The sequence below is a fragment of the Nicrophorus vespilloides genome, unplaced genomic scaffold (genome assembly GCF_001412225.1).
Source record: "Nicrophorus vespilloides isolate i.1.1-1 unplaced genomic scaffold, Nicve_v1.0, whole genome shotgun sequence".
In the NCBI taxonomy this organism is placed as follows: Eukaryota; Metazoa; Arthropoda; class Insecta; order Coleoptera; family Silphidae; genus Nicrophorus; species Nicrophorus vespilloides.
In genome coordinates, this window is record NW_017099142.1 from 1 (window position 1) to 18,366 (window position 18,366).

Here is an 18,366-nt window from a genome sequence, read left to right on the forward strand (position 1 = left end):
TCTTACATTTAGAGTTATTATCGAAAAACTGAAAATATCAATTTTATCTTGACAAATTCTATTCACTTTTTTTCCAATTTCTAAAGCTCGTAGCAGGTGACTCGGGGGTAGTACGAAGATGCTAGTAGATTCGTTGGAAAGGTGAGACATTCAGCTTTCATACGAGGGGGCGATGATGCAATTATCTTTAGGGGTTGTTGAGAAATTCACGAAAAACTTGAAAAAAATCGGAAAAAACGTCGACGTTCTGTTACGTAACGAACATTACGTAACTTTTGTTACATAAAAAGTTGCGCAACGCTTGCGTGCATGTGATTATGCAATAAAATGATAAAAAAATTCATTCGTTTCTGAGTTAATAACGAAAAACTGTAAACATCCATTTTTTGGCAAATGAGTTTTGGAAATATTTCACTTTTCTTATATTTTCATTATTTCGTTTATTCTCGACACAATCTACATTCTATATTGAACTATAACATAATGCTGCAATTCACCGATGCATGAACTGCAGGTCTACAGCAACACCTGTTCGTTTCCATGGAGATGTAACCGTGCGTTGTAGCAACAAGGGTGCACGATCGAAACGTTGCGTGTTTTTGTCCGGATGTGTCAGTGAGTTGAGCAGAAAGATGTCAGGCGAACCGACCGAACGGGATCTCCTTGAAGGTGAGTTTCATCCGCGAGAACTCCTAGTTTTTAAATGATTTATTAACGTCGCGTTGCATCCCTTTTCTGTCAGCCGTGAAAGAGTCCTTGAACCAGGTGGGATCTTTGGGACACTTCAAGGCCGAACTGAGGGCCGCCGTCATGTCGATTCTCAACAAGAACACCAACCACAAGGTTCCGAGCAGCATACCCGAAGAGACGAAAGTCATCAACGAATTGATACGCGAATACCTCGGATGGAACGGATACATTTACACCGAGCAGATCTTAGTTGCTGGTAACTAAAAAAAACATTTCTCACATACTTTATATGTATGTTTGTATGTTACTGTTTCTTTTTGTATTAAGAATCTGGAGATAATGGAGCTAAAGTCATAAGGGAGAATCTTGCAACGAAACTGGGCGTCCTCGATGATAATAAGACCCAGAAGATTCCGCTACTTTACTACGTCCTCTCCGCGTTCAAAAATCAAGAATCTTGAAACATCGTGAACTTCTTTTTTAAGGCTTTTCCCTCCCTCAATCACATTTACTTTCGTCCTTTACCTATATTTTTCACCTATAAAATTATATTTTAATATAATAGAAATTTTGCTGTTGTTTTTTATTATTATTATTTAGTTAAAGTGTGCTTTGATAATTGTTGAATTACCTAAAATTAGACCAAAAAGTGAGAATTTGGGATGCAAGAGAAAGACATATTTAAAACGTAGATAATAATTTATTTGGTCCAAAAGTCGATCCTAGCAAACGCGACTGCCGCAACAGTCCGAAGAAACAGCAGTCGGCGAAGGTTATCACAATATTAGAAATACTCTAAATAAGTACGCTTCGTCCGAGAGAAGTAAAAAGAAAATAATTAATTGATGCTAAATGTTGACGCGATGCGAAGGTAGAAGAACCTCGGTGCCGCTGTCCCCGAGATCCTCGCGCATCCTCCTCTGCCTCATCGGCGATCCCTCCAGAGGATTCTCCTGCAGATTGTATCCTTTTCGTTTCAGAGAAGAAAAAAAACCTTGCATTAACCACACCATGCTCGAACGCACACGCCAACTCACTAACTTCCTTGCGTCGCCAACGAGATCCGCGTGAGCAAAAACTCCTTGTCCTTCGCCTCATTGATAAGCATATTCCTCAGCAGCTTCACCATCGCGTCTTGCGCTCGAGACTTTGCGTCCAAATAATAAACGCCCATGCTGAAATCAAATCAACATCTCTCTATAACAAGAAAATTTGTTTGGTTGTCATTAACAACGCACCACATCATCAGGATGATCAACGCGACGACTCCAGGTTTCGTGACGTAGATGATCGTCTTCAGGATGGTTTGACCCTGCTCCAAACCCAAGATTCCCTCCTTCACCAAATTGTACACGTACTCGAAGCTTCTAAACGGACCGCAACCTGACGTCTCAACGCTAAAACGAAACAATATTGAATAGATGATAAAGTTAAACAACTAAGTTACCTAGCAACCACGTATCCCAAACAGGTCATCACCATGATCAGATTGAGGAAGGCCATGATGAGGAAGAGCGTCTCCGTTTGCGCGGCCCTCCACGTCTTCGATGATGGTTTGCAGCAGTGCAGAACGGTGAACGTGGTCAGATACCAGGAGACGAAGAGTTTCAGGACGACGATCGCGGAGAGCAGTGGCGAGAAATACAGTCCGATCCAGAATAACGTCTGATTGTACAAGATCTGAAGCGTGTACCGATTTATGTTGAATTCGGGTGGATCGAAGGTGCTCGGAAAATTCCTAAAACATTCGCAAATAATCAATATGAGAAATTTATTTATTATTATTTTTTCATTAATCATTCCCAAGTCAGTAAATTGCACAACAGATCAGACTGCTTATGGTAACTAATTGAAACAATTGAAAATGATAAGTTTATGAGATTTTTGTTTTTGTTTCGTTTTTGTTTGGAACTCACTTATTTAAAAGAAATCGCACGATTTCGGTCATCGGTAGGAAAACTATCGAAAAGATAAACTCGAATATAACTAAGCGATAGATTTCTTGCCCTAGACAAGTCTCCCAACATTCCTAAAAAGAATAAAATAGAAACAGAACAAAAAAAAAAGAAATAGAAAACAAAATATGTTTGTTTTTTGGTACGAAAATAATTATAAAACAAACAAATCGAACGTCAATCTCTTTAAAGATTCGAAATTGTGTATTTATCAATTATTTTCTGTATTGGATCAACTTTGAGACAAAAATAAAATGTAGTAAATCATAAATTAGCACTCACCACTTTGGAGGCGGATGTAATCCAATAGGCGACCAAAATTCCAATCACGACGATTTCCAGGAGGATCGTTCTGGTCAGATTCACGAAGAACGAATTTCTGGGACTCTTGTAGTCCTCGCAACTGCAACAGATTTACGAATTACGCAAAGAACTTTGGCTTCTCAAAACAATCGTACAATCCAACAATGGTGAAGAACAGCGGAAACACTAGGATCGTCACGTTTATAACGACAGCCGTGATCATACCGATGTGCTCGTTATCATCGTTCAAACGATTCTTGTCGAGGAGAATCCACATGCCGAAGGCGATTCCCATCAGCACGAAGAGTATGAGCAAATTGACGGCGAAGTTCGTGCAGACGGTGAAGAAGCGCGAAGCGCACGAAGCTTTCGTTCTTGGCGAATTCCACTGATCCAATAACTCCTAAAATAAGAGAAATATAATAAAATTGGATGTTAAGTTTAGTTGATCTTACTCTTAGCTCGTGGTAGATGACCGAAGACTTTAAAGTAGCCGCATCTTCGGTGGCTATACCGAAATCCCAGCTGCAGAAGATTTTATGAGCGAAGACGTTTTTCGATCCGCCTTTAGTTTCGATGAAGTTCTTGCGAAACGATTTCGCAGTGCTGCAATTCAATCCAAAAGTTATAAATTCGAATAATTTGATAATTTTAAAAAACCTGTAGCTGAGAACGATGAATCCAATCACGTAACTCACAAACATGGTGAATAAATAAGCGTAGGGCATGTCGTATTCGTACTTTGCAAGTTTTATGGTTTCGTTGGTGTAGTGTCCGTAAAATAGGACCGAATTCGTTAGAGAACCCTACGAAATTAAAATCCAATTAATAAGTTTGAATATTAAGAAAAAAATCAGTTTTTTATACTTCTCCAGTGAAAATATCAGCAGGTGAAAAAGACTCTTGATCGACAACAACTTCATCTCCGAAATTGCTCTGCAAGATCTGCGGCAATACTATAAAAAAGAATGTAGGCACAAGCGTGAAAAGGTTGAGAAAGAATAGAGATCTGAAGAATCTGAAGAACGTGGCTACCGCTGATCCGAATTGTCCTTCCAGCGTCTTCAATATTAAATACCACAGCTCGAAGGTGTACAGGAAATTGTAAATACTTGCTTTCAACTAAAAACATTTCACAACAATTTCGTTAACTTTAAGATCAACAAAAAAATCAATTATTAAATACCTTAGAATACAAAATAATGATTGAATACACAGCCCACTTGTAGCATCCAATGGTGCTGTGATTATCACCTCTGCTCTTCTCATTCAACATCAAAGTCTGTTTCACCTGTCTCTTAATCGTCAAACTCTGAGGCATATCTCTCAAAGCCTCTCGTCTCAGTTGATCTGCCTGCTGCTCATCATCAGCCTTGGCGACATTCTCCTGGATCTGATTCACTATTGTATCAGCATCCTCGGGGCTTCGAATGCTCCTCAAAGTATCTACAACATAATTAAACCAAATCAATTATGTTCATTCTTTCAACTCATTGTTTACTCACTGGTATGATATTTATATCTTCCCATTGTTCTCAAACCGATCATCTCATTTGCCAGCGAATTCCTCTGCAGTGATACAGTCCGATGCCTGTAACTGCTGAAACGACTGTCCCCTCCGATGGACATATCAGAGTTCTCTGTGTCGACATGATTCAGCTCCAAGTGAATATCATCCATAGCTGCTTGCATTCAATTTCGTCCCAATTGTTATTTCAGCATCATTTGGACACAAACGTTACATTGATAAGATAAACTCGATTATAAACTACATCACAGATAAAAACCTTGTATTACTAATTGTGTGAAAAAAAAATACAATTATTGCACTATTATGACACATCTTCTCATCAAAAATGTAAATAAAACATTTTCAGGAAATTATAATGTAGGCAACCAAATTCACACCAAATTCAAATCTCGCTCAAATACAGCTTAAACTCTATACAATAAAGATTAAACCATTAATAATCAACACAGATTAATAATTAAACAAATTAAAGCTTAAACTCATTAGTAATTTTTACAAGTAAATCATCTTTGGGATAGTTTCAGACTTCTATGATTATTACGTTGAAGCTTATAGTTCAGCCGTTTTGGCGCTGTTCCAATTCCGTTTTACTAATTACACACTTTTAGCAGAATAATTATTAAGCATTTTATTCAATAATTAATTACTTACAAAATGCTATATTGTATTAACGTCTACATTAATTATTAACGTATTAATACCAAAATTAGTTTTTCGATTTAACGCCATCTGTTGGTTATTTTTCTAAAACAATTTCAAACTACTGTCACTTTCATAATTCAAATTTAAAACGTTAATTAAATAATTAAAATTTAATTTTAATTAACTAATTAACATATGTTTAACATAATATAATATGTTTTTTTTTAATATTTTTGTCATCTACATTGTGAATGATTGAAAATTTCTATTTCTATACTTAACTTAGTCATTTTTTTTATTTTCATAGACATCTTCGATTATAAATTTTGTTCATTTTTCTAAGCTTCGTGCTCATCCGTTTCAAACAATAACAACGAATTAATAATATTACTTAATTCCTTATAGATTTAGCTTTAATTTACATATTTTAGCTTCCTTGATCTATTCTTAGTTTTTGAATAAAACTCAAAAATCTGAAGGTATGTTTTTTTGAAAATCCATACTTATTTACTTTATTAATATTAAGATTACGATTAGATATTTATATTTTTTATAGAATGGGTTAAAGTGTGGTAAATAAGGTTTAATTAGGGATTAAGAAACTAGTAAGTTTACGTGAAAATAATAAACATATCAGATATATTTCATATGATTAACATATAGATTATAAAAAAAAAAATAAGATTAAGTATAATACTATAATAACATAGCGATTAGTAGTGGTAGCACATCGTTCACAACTCTGCATTTTCTATGAACTGCAAAGTTGCAAACGATTAAGATTAAATAATGGTAATACGAAGAATAAATAGAAATCACAGGTTGCGTCCGTCAACTTCAGCCGAACTTCACCACGTTGTACTGATCTCTGACGTGGTTCGGTGGAGACGAGGATCTGCCCAGATTGAAGTTCTTCGACAACTTCAGCATCTTCTTGTTGGAGTCCTTCGATTCCCTCCAGTAGACTGTCTGCACGGCGTTGCGACCGGCGATGTAACGGGTGGCGGCACCAACGAGAGCTTTAGTGGATGACATCTTTGTTTCTTTCTTCTTTTGTTTCAGCTTGTTGCTTGATGTGTAAATGCGATTCACGGTACGATTCGAATGATTCCTTCGCTCGCTGTTGCCGCCTTTTATACTCGATCGCGCGCGCGACTTGATAAAATCCTATTCGTCACGGCCCGTCTTATCTCTGTGGATTTGGGAGAGCGAGCGGGGGTGTCACAAAGGCACTATTTACTACACTTATCTCCAAATCCATGCTAATGCATCAGCAGGAAACGTGATCGCAACGTTCCATCGAAATTAGAATTAGTTTTTTGATCGATCGTAAAATATGACACGAGGAAACAATTGAATTTGGAGCGAGTCGCTTTTGTTGTTTTGTTTTGCACGTTGTATGTTCGTGGATAGCTTTGATGTGTTTTATTCGATAACTCAATTCTAAATTTAGTTCATTTGTTTAACTCGTTTACTCATTTCTTTGACCCAAGACTAATAAAATCAATATTACTTTATTCTTTATAGACTTAGCTTAAATTATGATATATTAATTTCCATAAACTACTCTTATCTTAGTTTCTGAACTCCAATTTATCAATACTATTACTGCATTCCTTAAAAATTTAGCTTTAATTAACATATATTAGTTTTTATCAATTATTCTTAGTTTTTGAAGAAAATACAAAAAACTTAAATTACTTTTTATGAAAATACAAACTTATTATTTTCTCCAAGTTTGTAAGCTAATTACTAATTTTTCTCAAACAACACCAATATGTCAATACTTTTACTGCATTATCTATAGATTTAGCTTTAATTAACATATATCAGTTTTTATCAATTATTCTTAGTTTTTTGAAAAAAAATACAAAAAACTTAAATCACTTTTTATGAAAATACAAACTTATTATTTTCTCCAAGTTTGTAAGCTAATTACTAATTTTTCTCAAACAACACCAATTTGCCAATACTTTTACTGCATTATCTATAGATTTAGATTTAATTAACATATATCAGTTTCTATCAATTATTCTTAGTTTTTGAAGAAAATACAAAAAACTTAAGTTACATTTTTATGAAAATACAAACTTATTATTTTCTCCAAGTTTGTAAGCTAATTACTATTTTTTCTCAAACAACACCAATTTGTCAATACTTTTACTGCATTTTCTATAGATTTAACTTTAATTAACATATATCAGTTTTTATCAATTATTCTTAGTTTTTCAAAAAAATACAAAAAACTTAAGTTACATTTTTATGAAAATACAAACTTATTACTTTCTCCAAGTTTGTAAGCGCATTACTAATTTTTCTCAAACAACACCAATTTGTCAATACAATTACTGCATTCCTTATAGATTTAGCTTTAATTAACATATATAAGTTGTCATCAATTTTTCAAAAACTTACAAAATTTTGAAGATGTTCATACATGCTCATACTTTTTTTGTTATTAATAAATTGTAGTTTTAATGAAACATACGAAAACGAAATGTTCAAATGTAATTTGTCATGGAAATTACGAAAGTCATAAAACAGCAGTAAACAGTTTACAGTTTTAGATATGAGCGAACAGAGTAATTAACGAGATTCCAGTGATTTTCTGATTGTTGCAAAATCCAAATGCATAACATAACAAACGGATTAGGTTTTGCAGATGGAATTTCGGAAAACTCGTGCATCGAGCGTGCAGATAGCGCGCGCGTTTTCAAAACAAAACAAACGCTTGCAGATACATTTCTGTTTTGTTTTTGTTGACTCTCTTCAACTAAAAATCACATCTTTTCATGAAGAAATGTATTTTTTTTTGTAAAACGTGTAACTTTTTTAGTTAGTTAGTAGTAAACAAACAAGGCTGGGAGAGGATCAGATGCTGCATTATCTTAATCACACGTCCGTGGCGTGTCTGAATAGACTTTCAGGCACCAATTACGAATTGGGAGCGAAACATCTCTCTCTCTCTTTCTGTGTGTGTGTGTCTCGTTGACGTCAATTCGGATGTAGATTGTGCGAGAAAACGGGGGGAGAACGGGAAAATGACGGAACTTTTCGATTATTGCAGCGAGCGTAAACAAAAATTCGAAAATAATATGATCAACATCAGGCGAGGCGTTGAGCGTCAGAATAGAGCAGTTTCGTAAACTATCAACAAAAAACAACAACATAACGTAACACGTCGCCTACTAAATCAAATATAAGTTTTGCAAATTATAATAAAATTACCAACAAAAATTGATTAAAAAACGACGAAAATAAAAACGAAATATTCGGGAATGGTAATATAGGTGAGAGACGTCAGACACGAGAGTTTCACGTGTCTCAAATCCAATAAACAGATTTGGCCACGAAACGGTGATAACACGCGAGATACCATGGCAACGGGTGATTGTTGTTGTTTTATTTAATTAGATCAACTGTGTGTGTGTGTTTTTTTTTTCGCAGGCTACTTTCATGCAACAAATTTTTTGTTTCAAATCCGCGCGAAAAGTTTTCCGCGCGCTATCTAGAGTGCGAAATGCAAAATGTAGCAACAACTAAAAAAAATTCGACGAGTCAACAAGATTATATGTGTATCGTGAGTAAATAAAACGTGCGACAGAAAGTTTCCAAAATATCGGATGAAAATAGTTTCGGTCACGTAACGTAGGAAAATTTGTATGATTTGAACAAAAATTTTCCACAAAAATTTAACAGATATCTATTGCGTTTACAATAATATAACAATTGTAGCATGAAGTAAATTATTCATTGAAATACGGTTTCGTTTACACGTCTTTACGTTTTCGTTAATAACTGTATGACCACTTAAACTAATTAGATCATCGAATATGTAAATAAAAGATTAAACTTTTGTCTTTGTTATAAGCCTACCACTTGATTTGTACTTTGTACCATTTTCCTCTGATAAGCTGTCAAAATCGAGCAAACATAATTACGACTTGAACATGCAGTGTCTTCACTTTTTATCTAATTACTAAACGATCATTCACGTTAATTACATGATCAAATATATAAATTATAGATACAATTCTAGCCTTTTCAATGAGTCCACTGCGAGATTTGTGTAAATCATTGTTGTTCTGCAATAAGCTGTGAAAGTTTAGTAATAAAATTTGAAAATTGCAGTTTTTCGCATTAGAATGTGTTTTCACGATTTTATTACACCTTTTTACGTTTCTTCCAATGCAATTTAATAAAACTTTTCTAATAATTCTTGATTATAGCGTACTAAAACGTTACAAAATCTTAACTAATTCTAGAGAAATTAAATCTTGTTTTTTTTGCATCAACTTATGAATTTTCACTGAAAATATTACTAGAAAATATATTGCTTTCTTTCTTTGATTGTACTGCATGGGAATAATAGAAATAGATTGATTATCAATAATTATCGAGCATTTCGAAACGTAATTATTAATCAGCGATTGGTGCAATTGCGAATTCCAAACTTTCCACGGAATTTCAGACTCTAGAATTAATAAAGAATCCGATTGCTCTGAGATAACGGATTAATTTTCTTCTTTTCGTCGTTTGCACAATTGGAAATTTAATTGGCAACTGTCAGGGAGACATTTTAATATATTTTTTACTTTGATTTATCGGTGGGAATTCCGATGCGGCTCGTTCGAAGCCTCTGGAGAAGCGTGTATTACGATGTGCCGGAGAGGTACGAGAAGGCCGTTTTCAACGCGAACGCCAATCTCTTCGAGATGGTGAACTATTACGCGTCGAAAGCGTTCTCCACGGTTTACGCGGATCTGGTGGGCGGTTTGAATAGGAACGAGGAGGAAGCGGAGAGTTTCGTTAGAGGATTCATCGATTCGTTGGAACCTTGCGACGTCTTCGCCGAGTACCATTTCCCCGTGGATCGGAAGATCGGCGTAAGGGAATCTGTTAAGGCTATTAGAGCTTACCACGGATGTTCTTGGAATTCCACTACTTTGGGCGGGTTGAAGCTGAAGGAGAACTTGAGCGAGGAGACGATGCGCGGTTTGGCTGCTCTTTCCACGTACAGGAACGCTTGCTACGACCTCGACGTTGCAGGAGCTTTCGGCGGTTTGCAGCTATCAAAAGCCCATTACGAGCCTGAAGATCTGCAATTGGCGTTAAGCAAATACGCGGATAAGTTGAGATCGAATCGTGATGATTATGAAGTTGAAAATCGTTTGATTTTGAAACTTAACGTACGTTTTGGTGTTTAAGGCGGAGCGATGGATGTCCTGCAAACTTCCCTTTTGAGCACGAGCGATTCCAAGTTGCATTCCAGTGGAAAAGACTTCAACGAAGCAGGGGCTAAAACGGCTGTAGCCGTTTTATTGAAGACGTTAGATCTTCAGCATTTGGATGATAAAACCTTCATCTTACATGGTATCAATGGTCTTGGTACAAAGATTGGTAGAGATTTGAACGCTTTAGGAGCCAAATGTATTGGAGTTTTGGATAGGCCTTGTTCTTTCCACGATTCAAATGGAATCATGCTCAAAGTCTGCAAAAAACAAAGAAAATCATCAATCTTTTCAATGAGTTAATTTTAGGAATTGTTGAGGCACATGAAGAAATACGGTACGATGCTGAATTTCAGGCCGAAGGTCAGAGAGAACGACGGGGATAAAATCTTCGGTGAAGAGTGCGATATTCTGGTGTTGGCGGACGAAGAGGTCGCATTGAACTTCAACAACGCCGAAAGGGTTACGGCCAAAACGGTTTTGGAGGCTTCCGTCGGACCGGTGACGCCTATAGCAGATAAAATATTGAATTCCAAAGAGATTGTTGTTGTGCCGAGCATACTTGCCGGATCCGGGAAGGCGTTGATGGCTTATTTCGATTACATGGAGAGAGGTGGCGGTAGCGCTTCTCGCGTCTCCGAAGATGTTCTGTTGCAGAAGGTCCATGAAGTTGTCCAGGAAACGCTGGTGCTCAAGGATGCACTAGGCGTGGATCTGAGGACGGCCGCTTATGTTAAGGCCATCAAGAGGTTGTTCAACGTCATGCTCGATTTGGAGGTGAAGAAGGCCGAGGTTTTTGCCCATCAGAAGGAATAATTATAATTTAAATTTGTTTTCTCACCTGTTTATCAATAAAATATAACACTTTACTTTGACAACAGCTTCAATAATTACGTCACACGTACCAACTTAATTTTAGTAACAATAATATGAAGTTGGCAGCTTTGGTGTTTAAAATAACAGCTGAAGTGATTAAATTGGGTAACATAATTAGAGGAAAATATGAAATAATATTTTCTTTTGATTATTTTCAATACGAAAAAATGTGAGATTATCATTTAATACAAATTTACTAAAAATTTTTTTGTTATGTTTTCGGCACTTATAATTGTTTGTTCAAACAATTGAAAGGGCAATTCTACTACAAATGTCATCTTAGTAAAATCGTTTTGATTATTTTTAATTAATTTAATAGTTTGGAGGAAAGTGAATGGAATCGTTAACTTGAAAGTAGGCAAATACTTTAAACTTGGCAAGTATTTAAATGAAGATGATTGGGATTAATGAGGTAAGTAATTATATTGTTTTTAAGGGTTAATTTTGTAAAAATGAGGTTAAAACAATTGTTTTTTTTTTGTGGGCAATATAATTTATTTATAATCTCCCAAATTTTCTCTTTACATATATAAAGTATAAAAAAATATATTAAAAGTTATGGAGAAAAAAACGATATCAAAGTTATCACTTAATACAATATTTTTTTTGTGTGTTTGTGGTTTTTTGTATTGTTTTCTTCATTTTGTTTATTTACTTTTATTTAGGAATTACGTTAATTTAGGGCTATTGATTCAACCGTTGTGAGGCGGAAGGTATTCCCTGTTGGGTTGCTGGGTCGTCGAACCTGTCTGAGGTCTGGAGTCCTGCGCCGAAGGATACCCACCTGAAGAAGGTCCCGAAGGGAAACCGTTGGCACCGCCGCTTGTGGATGGTCCCGATGGAAAACCGCTGCCGCCGCCTGTTGAAGGTCCTGATGGAAATCCGCTGGTCGAAGGATAACCGCCCGGTTGCTGTTGGTTACCGGAAGGACCAGATGGGAAGCCGCCCGGTTGTTGCTGGTTCGAGGATGGGAAAGATGGACCGGACGGTTTTTGAGATGGATAACCGGAGCCGAAGCTGCCCGTTGTTCCTGGAGCTAATGGGAAGGTAGGTGGGCTCGATGGGAAGCCTGGTTTGGTGGAAGGTCCCGAAGGGAATGATGATCCTGGTTTTGTAGAAGGTCCTGATGGGTAACCACCGGATGGGAATGATCCTGGTTTGCCGGACGGTCCTGATGGGTAAGATCCTGGTTTATCCGATGGTCCTGATGGGTAACCGCCCGATGGGAATGAGCCTGGTTTACCAGAAGGTCCGGATGGGAAAGATCCTGGTTTATCCGATGGTCCGGATGGGTAACCGCCTGATGGGAATGATCCTGGTTGACCGGAAGGTCCCGATGGGTAAGATCCTGGTTTACCGGAGGGTCCTGAAGGATAAGGTCCTTGTCCTGATCCATCGGAGCCTGGATACGCTCCACCGGGCGATTGAACCGCACCGATGATGGTGTAATCGTAGATGTTCGCGTTGATTCCGTACAAGGAAGGTGCGGAGTTGCAGTCGAATTGGTTCCACCAGACGCACACCAAATACTCTTGATGGAAGATGGTGCCGTTGGGGCACAAGAAGTCGTATGTTTTGTTGTTGGCGCACACGTGGAACACCTGACATCTGGCCTCGACGTCGGCATAGTAACCTGGATACTGTTGTTGGTCGCAGCTGAAGGACGTAGTTGGAATCTCGGAGAAGATTGGATAATCCACGTCCGGTTCACCGGGAATCGCGGAGTAATCGCCGCCGTTGTAAGAGCCATCATCGTGTCCACCGAAATCACCACCTTGACCGCCGCCGAATGGTCCTTGAGCTCCACCGAATGGTCCTTGGGCACCGCCAAAAGGTCCAGATGGACCTTGAGCTCCTCCGAAAGGTCCGGATGGACCTTGAGCTCCTCCGAATTGTCCGGAAGGACCTTGAGCACCACCGAATGAAGGACCTTGAGCTGGGCCGTACTGAGTGGAAGGACCTTGCGAAGATCCGAAACCGGGTTTCTGTCCACCAGTTGCAGGCACACCGTAGTTAGTGGATGGTTTCTGGGCACCACCGAAAGAAGGTCCTTGAGCACCGCCTCCAAAGGAAGGTCCTTGAGCACCGCCTCCGAAGGAAGGCTTGAATCCTTGCGGCTGTTGAGTCACACCACCGAAAGACGGCTTTTGCGCTCCACCGTAACCAGGCGAAGATGGTCCTTGAGAAGAGCCTCCGGAGGGACCACTAGGCTTCTGCGGACCGTACGTGGACGAAGGAGCTTGCGGGAACGACGATCCCGCACCACCAGGTCCAAAAGACGGTCCACTAGGTCCAGAGGGCTTCTGAGGTCCATAAGACGATGAAGGAGTTTGCGGGAAAGTAGATCCCGCACCACCAGGTCCAAAAGACGGTCCACTGGGTCCTGACGGTTTCTGAGGACCATAAGTCGATGAAGGGGTTTGCGGGAACGAAGATCCGGATCCAAAAGATGGTCCTGATGGTTTCTGCGGTCCGTACTGCGATGATGGTTGTTGAGGGAACGACGAACCCGTTCCACCAGGTCCAAAAGACGATCCACCCGGCTTCTGACCGCTTCCACCGAACGGTTTATCCGGTTTGTCGTAGTTGTACCCGGATTGTGCCTATACAGAGAAAAACAAACGTGTGTGAAAAACCAAATTGTTTGGAAAATCCGTTGGGAATGTACTCACGAGCACACGGGAACCGATCGCCAGTAAAGCTGCAACACAAGAACAAAAGAACAAAGTGTTATTAGTTAAACTCTCCTCTTCCTTTTCAATTTTCTTTTTTCCGAAAAATTTATTTCCATCGAAGCGCGCACACACAAAATCTAATTGGGTAATTTGAATACAAAGCGACCTGTGAGAAGTGCACTTGGAAATTATGCAAGATTCGCACACACTCACACCGCATACAGAAGAGTACAAAAGAGAAGATAGTCAAATATTTGGAGTAATCAGTTTAATTAATGAATTGGCTTCGTTCCTTTCTATATACTCGTTGCCTAGTAACGAAACAACATCTTCTCAGCCAATTAACTCATTAAACAAATCAACGTCTGCATATATTCAATCATAATTGAATTCCCACATAAATCTGTGCAATATTTCAATTAATATTTCACTAAACAAATAATAATAACATGCAGTTATTCTCTCGTCCCAATGAACTGTCAAAAATGACGTTTGATAATTAAACAAGTAAATCTATGTTACGGTTGCTAGGAAACCAAGTACAGAATATATGAAATGTATACTCTCTTCGTTAAGAAAAGTAAACTTTGATTGAACGAATGTGCAAAATAGAAAACGTAAATTCAAGAAAGATGAATAACCAATTAATTATGCGTTTACTTGGAATACGCGATTTTTTGTTTCTTTATATAATAACTAGTTGCTTAGCAATTTCAATAAAATATCAAGCTGTATCTATTGCATACAAGATCGAGGATCTTCGCATAGCAATTTAATATTAATAGCCTATTGCAATATCTAATATGTATGTGACACAAAGGCTTTTTGTTGCTAAGAAACTTACACATTGCTTAAGGCTTTGGCTTTGTAAGCTGCTTACAACAAAACTACTTGATGAAATTGTAATGCAGATTCAATTTAAGAAAAAATATAATATTTGTATCTTAGCAACGAAATTTGCCATAATTTTTGGTTGCTAGGCGATTTAAGCAAAGTTATATTTTCCCTGAATAGAATTTTCCGTTATTTCTTTAGTTTGTTAAGTAAGTTATAAACAAATGTAATGAAAATTATAAAGAGTAATTTGATTTTAAAAAAATCAAAGCAATTTATCCATTGCGTTTGTTTGTAAATGTGTGGGGGATGTTTGTAACTTAGCAACGAAAAACTGATATGCTTACCGATGACAATGAACTGGCGCATTGCGATTGGTTGGTTGGTATTCGGCGCTGGAAATGTTAGGTAACAAAAATTATTAATAATCACTCTAATTATTCGTTGGTGTAATTGAATTTGCACTAACCTAGTGAAGTGAATACTACAAAACTTGGGGGAGTAGAGCACAGTGGAAGAGGTGAGTAGACACTGGTTTGGTTTGTGGAAGATGATGGTATTTATACCGAGATGGAAGCAACCCTTTTTGGGGAGCAGAAGAAGAGTGGAGATTCCCACCAGATGCTGAAGAGCGGGGAGTCTTCGGAGATGGATCAATGGGCCATTTTCGTGGGTGGGAAAGATGCTCGAATGGAGCATGGAAGAGGACGACGACAAAAAAAAAGAAATAAGTGGAAGAAGAAAAAAGAGTAACAACAAAAACGTCAACAACAAACGGGAGGAGGAATAATGATTGGAGGCGAGCGAAAGAGATGGATGGATATTATAGTTGGCATCATCTTCATGGGACTTTCACTCTGGACTTCTTCGGCGCTCGATGCTCTCCGTCTTTTTCCCTCCCGACGCGCGGGTGGCTCGCATTATTCTTCGAGCTCCTCTCTTCGCTTAGTGTAACATCTCGTAATGCTCGTGGCGCAATTGTTGTTGTTAAAACTACGAAGAGACGAAGAGACGTGGACTCATCTCCCAACTAATTATTTATTAAAGCGTATTATTTATGATTTTTTCATTAGCGATCAAGAGAAGATCTCTCGCACGATTCGATTTCCCAAGACGAAGAGAAGAGTGGTATTCTAATTGAACGACAACCCTGATTTGCACAACGTCATCACCGTTTGTTGCAGATTTATTGGATTATTACCACACATCATCATCATCATCATCAACAACATCATCGTACCAAAATAATTGCTCGCAATTAGACGCTATTTGCGGCTTTTGTCGTAAAATAAAGGTCGCAAGCAAGCGGATCCTTAATTATTCCAATTCGAGTCGACCTAATAATCTCGTCATAATCTAGATGCCAAAACCAATAGATCAAGAATGCGATCTTCGAAACAGTTTGCGAAACAACGATCCATTGTCAGTCAGAGCCATAAATGTCTTTCATCCGGCTCGAGGAAAATAAAAACTTTCCGAACGTCAAGAACTAATCCGTCATCAAACGTAAAGGTAAAACTCGTCTTTTCGCACCAGATTTCCATCCACGTCGTCTGCATTTATCATATTACCAAATGTGAATTAGAAATTTAATTAACTCGCTGCGCATTCCTCCTTCATTCTTCCTTCAGTGTTCCTTGCGTGTATGGATCATTTCCTCGACGTCTTCTACTAAGACCAAGATCAATCAGCGATCATTTAAATTGACGAAGACGACTTTTGCAAGAGCGCGCGTGAAAACGTGCAAAACTAATTTGCTCTATTCGTATGCACAAAATCGCGGCTAATAATAATGCCGCCGCTCAATATTGCGATAATTAATAAATGTTAGAATTCTCTTTCGCAATCTCTACGTCTCATCTCGTACATTAATTTCTTTTCATTTCAATTCCATTCAATTTTACGGTTTTTTTTTCTTTGTAATTTAACCACGTCAAGTATCTATTAAACTAAAAGGTAATTAATTTTTATGATATAATTAACAAGTAAACAGCAAATATATCGTTAATTAATGTAGAAGATCAAAAATGCAATGTCGGAAATATGATTTAACTTGTAAATTAAGGCGAAATTATATTTTTCGACAGTTGGTAATAAAAGTTGAATGTGCAAAATTTAGATAGAAAATGTGAAATATTATGTTACCAACTTAATTTACAACTGTCACATCGCGCACGTCAAATTAAACAATTGACACTTTAATTGCGTCACCATTCAATTAATTGAACTATAGACGATTCTTCAGCCGTTGACAGTGGTTATCTAATAACAAACTGCGGATCGCAATAATTTATTTGCAAACGAAACGTTTAATTTTATTCATCGTCTCCTGACATTTCGTCTGAAATTTTTCACTGCCATCATTTTTCACTGACATTTCGCACGTTTTTATTTTTTTTTGTTTGTTTCTCCTACACTTCTTCAACTTTTTTTTTTTTGTTAATTGTTGAAATTCGCATGTTTCGCCGCACATATTCGTGCATTCGCGTATATGGACGCTTCCAGAGAAAGAGAATTAATTCGTTTCCATCGTGATGGATGATTCTTTTTTTTTTCGTACAGTATTTTTTTTTGTTGTTTTTCGTCCGACTAACGTTCTTCAAATGTTAATTATCGTGAAAGTAAATTCGGCCCCTTCGATTTTAATACGCGTTCAGACGAGTATCGCGTTGTTTTCGGGTTACTATGGTCACTCAATCTTCATTTGTTTCTTCTTCTTATTCTTCTGCAGCAGTTTCATCTTCCGATGGAATGCATTTAATTTTTAGTTTTTTTTTTGTTGTTGTTATTTGCGAATTATCCAACAAAGTGGAAAGTAATACAAACTAACGGCGAAGCGGGATTGGCGAAAAGGCAATTACGTATCTGCTGGATATCAATTACGGTTCACGTGTGTAATTTGTTGTTTAACTTTTCATTAGTTCATGATTTGACAGCTCATTGCAAGATAATCGCGCAGACCGACGACAATTAAATTGCAATCATTAAATTCTCTTACAGTTTTTACTGTAATTTGCGTATTCAAGCATAAATCAATCATAAAGTTCCTTTTTTAAGCCAATACAAAATTTTGTTAATTGGTTATGCAACGTTGCTAAGGACTTTAATTTATTGTTATCTTTTGTTTGTTGATAATTTTATGGCGTTGTTGTGTGCTGCTGCTGCTGTGGCTGTGTTTTGTTTCGCGATTGACGTCTATAGATATTAGATTATAGAAATTTTGTAATTATTTACAGTCTGGTAAATAATAATTATTTTGTTTATACTGTCTAATGAAGAAGTCTAATGTTCAAAATATTACATGAAAAGACAATTTTCTTGAGTTTGTCACATTGTCACATCGGCGTTTAAAATTGAAAAAACGTTAAAAAAAGCAGTGTTTTCACATTTCATTGATTTTCTCGAAAACCATAAAAGATAGAATGGATCCAAAAGAAGCATATGAAAGGTGAATGTTTGGGGATTATAGCGAGTATTAATATATTACTGTGGTTTCGTGTATTTGGCAGTAATTGGTGTTTAAATTTGAAAAAACGTTAAAAAAAGCATTGTATTTACATTTCATTCATTTTCTCGAAAACAATAAAAGATAGGATGGATACAAAAGATGCATATGAAAGCTGAATGTT

At 37.3% G+C, this 18,366-nt stretch overlaps 5 protein-coding genes across 6 annotated transcripts; 2 read left to right on the plus strand and 3 right to left on the minus strand.

The window, feature by feature from the left end:
• Window positions 1-581: 581 nt before the first annotated feature.
• On the plus strand, window positions 582-1,201 carry LOC108564086 (lisH domain-containing protein FOPNL-like). The gene is made up of 3 exons (XM_017922993.1): window positions 582-669; window positions 743-946; window positions 1,018-1,201. Exons 1-3 carry the CDS (start codon window positions 633-635, stop codon window positions 1,149-1,151), a joined length of 375 nt encoding a protein of 124 aa, XP_017778482.1. The 5' UTR covers window positions 582-632; the 3' UTR covers window positions 1,152-1,201.
• A 169-nt stretch (window positions 1,202-1,370) lies between these two features.
• Window positions 1,371-4,800, minus strand: LOC108564084 (transmembrane channel-like protein 5). Of its 2 annotated transcripts, none has more exons than XM_017922989.1 (12): window positions 4,454-4,800; window positions 4,135-4,394; window positions 3,816-4,070; window positions 3,609-3,754; window positions 3,404-3,554; window positions 3,104-3,351; window positions 2,928-3,048; window positions 2,607-2,719; window positions 2,138-2,428; window positions 1,929-2,087; window positions 1,732-1,865; window positions 1,371-1,657 (listed from the first exon to the last, which is right to left on the minus strand). In XM_017922989.1, the coding sequence occupies exons 1-12, from the start codon at window positions 4,638-4,640 to the stop codon at window positions 1,539-1,541; spliced, it is 2,184 nt and encodes a 727-aa protein (XP_017778478.1). In that variant the 5' UTR covers window positions 4,641-4,800; the 3' UTR covers window positions 1,371-1,538. The 2 variants fall into 2 exon arrangements, with proteins under 2 accessions (XP_017778478.1, XP_017778479.1); XM_017922990.1 differs by having other exon boundaries at window positions 1,576-1,657; window positions 1,728-1,865.
• Window positions 4,801-5,737: 937 nt separating this feature from the next.
• LOC108564085 lies at window positions 5,738-6,240 on the minus strand. Its single transcript, XM_017922991.1, has one exon. It carries the CDS (start codon window positions 6,154-6,156, stop codon window positions 5,959-5,961), a length of 198 nt encoding a protein of 65 aa, XP_017778480.1. The 5' UTR covers window positions 6,157-6,240; the 3' UTR covers window positions 5,738-5,958.
• Window positions 6,241-9,740: 3,500 nt separating this feature from the next.
• On the plus strand, window positions 9,741-11,168 carry LOC108564081 (glutamate dehydrogenase, mitochondrial-like). Its single transcript, XM_017922987.1, has 3 exons — window positions 9,741-10,266; window positions 10,330-10,610; window positions 10,662-11,168. The coding sequence occupies exons 1-3, from the start codon at window positions 9,741-9,743 to the stop codon at window positions 11,166-11,168; spliced, it is 1,314 nt and encodes a 437-aa protein (XP_017778476.1).
• A 752-nt stretch (window positions 11,169-11,920) lies between these two features.
• Window positions 11,921-14,974, minus strand: LOC108564082 (collagen alpha-1(I) chain-like; the record flags this gene model as incomplete). The annotated part of the gene is made up of 2 exons (XM_017922988.1): window positions 11,921-13,831; window positions 14,960-14,974. Coding segments are annotated over 2 exons (1,926 nt in total), but the record flags the coding sequence as incomplete, so codon positions are not given.
• Window positions 14,975-18,366: the final 3,392 nt, after the last annotated feature.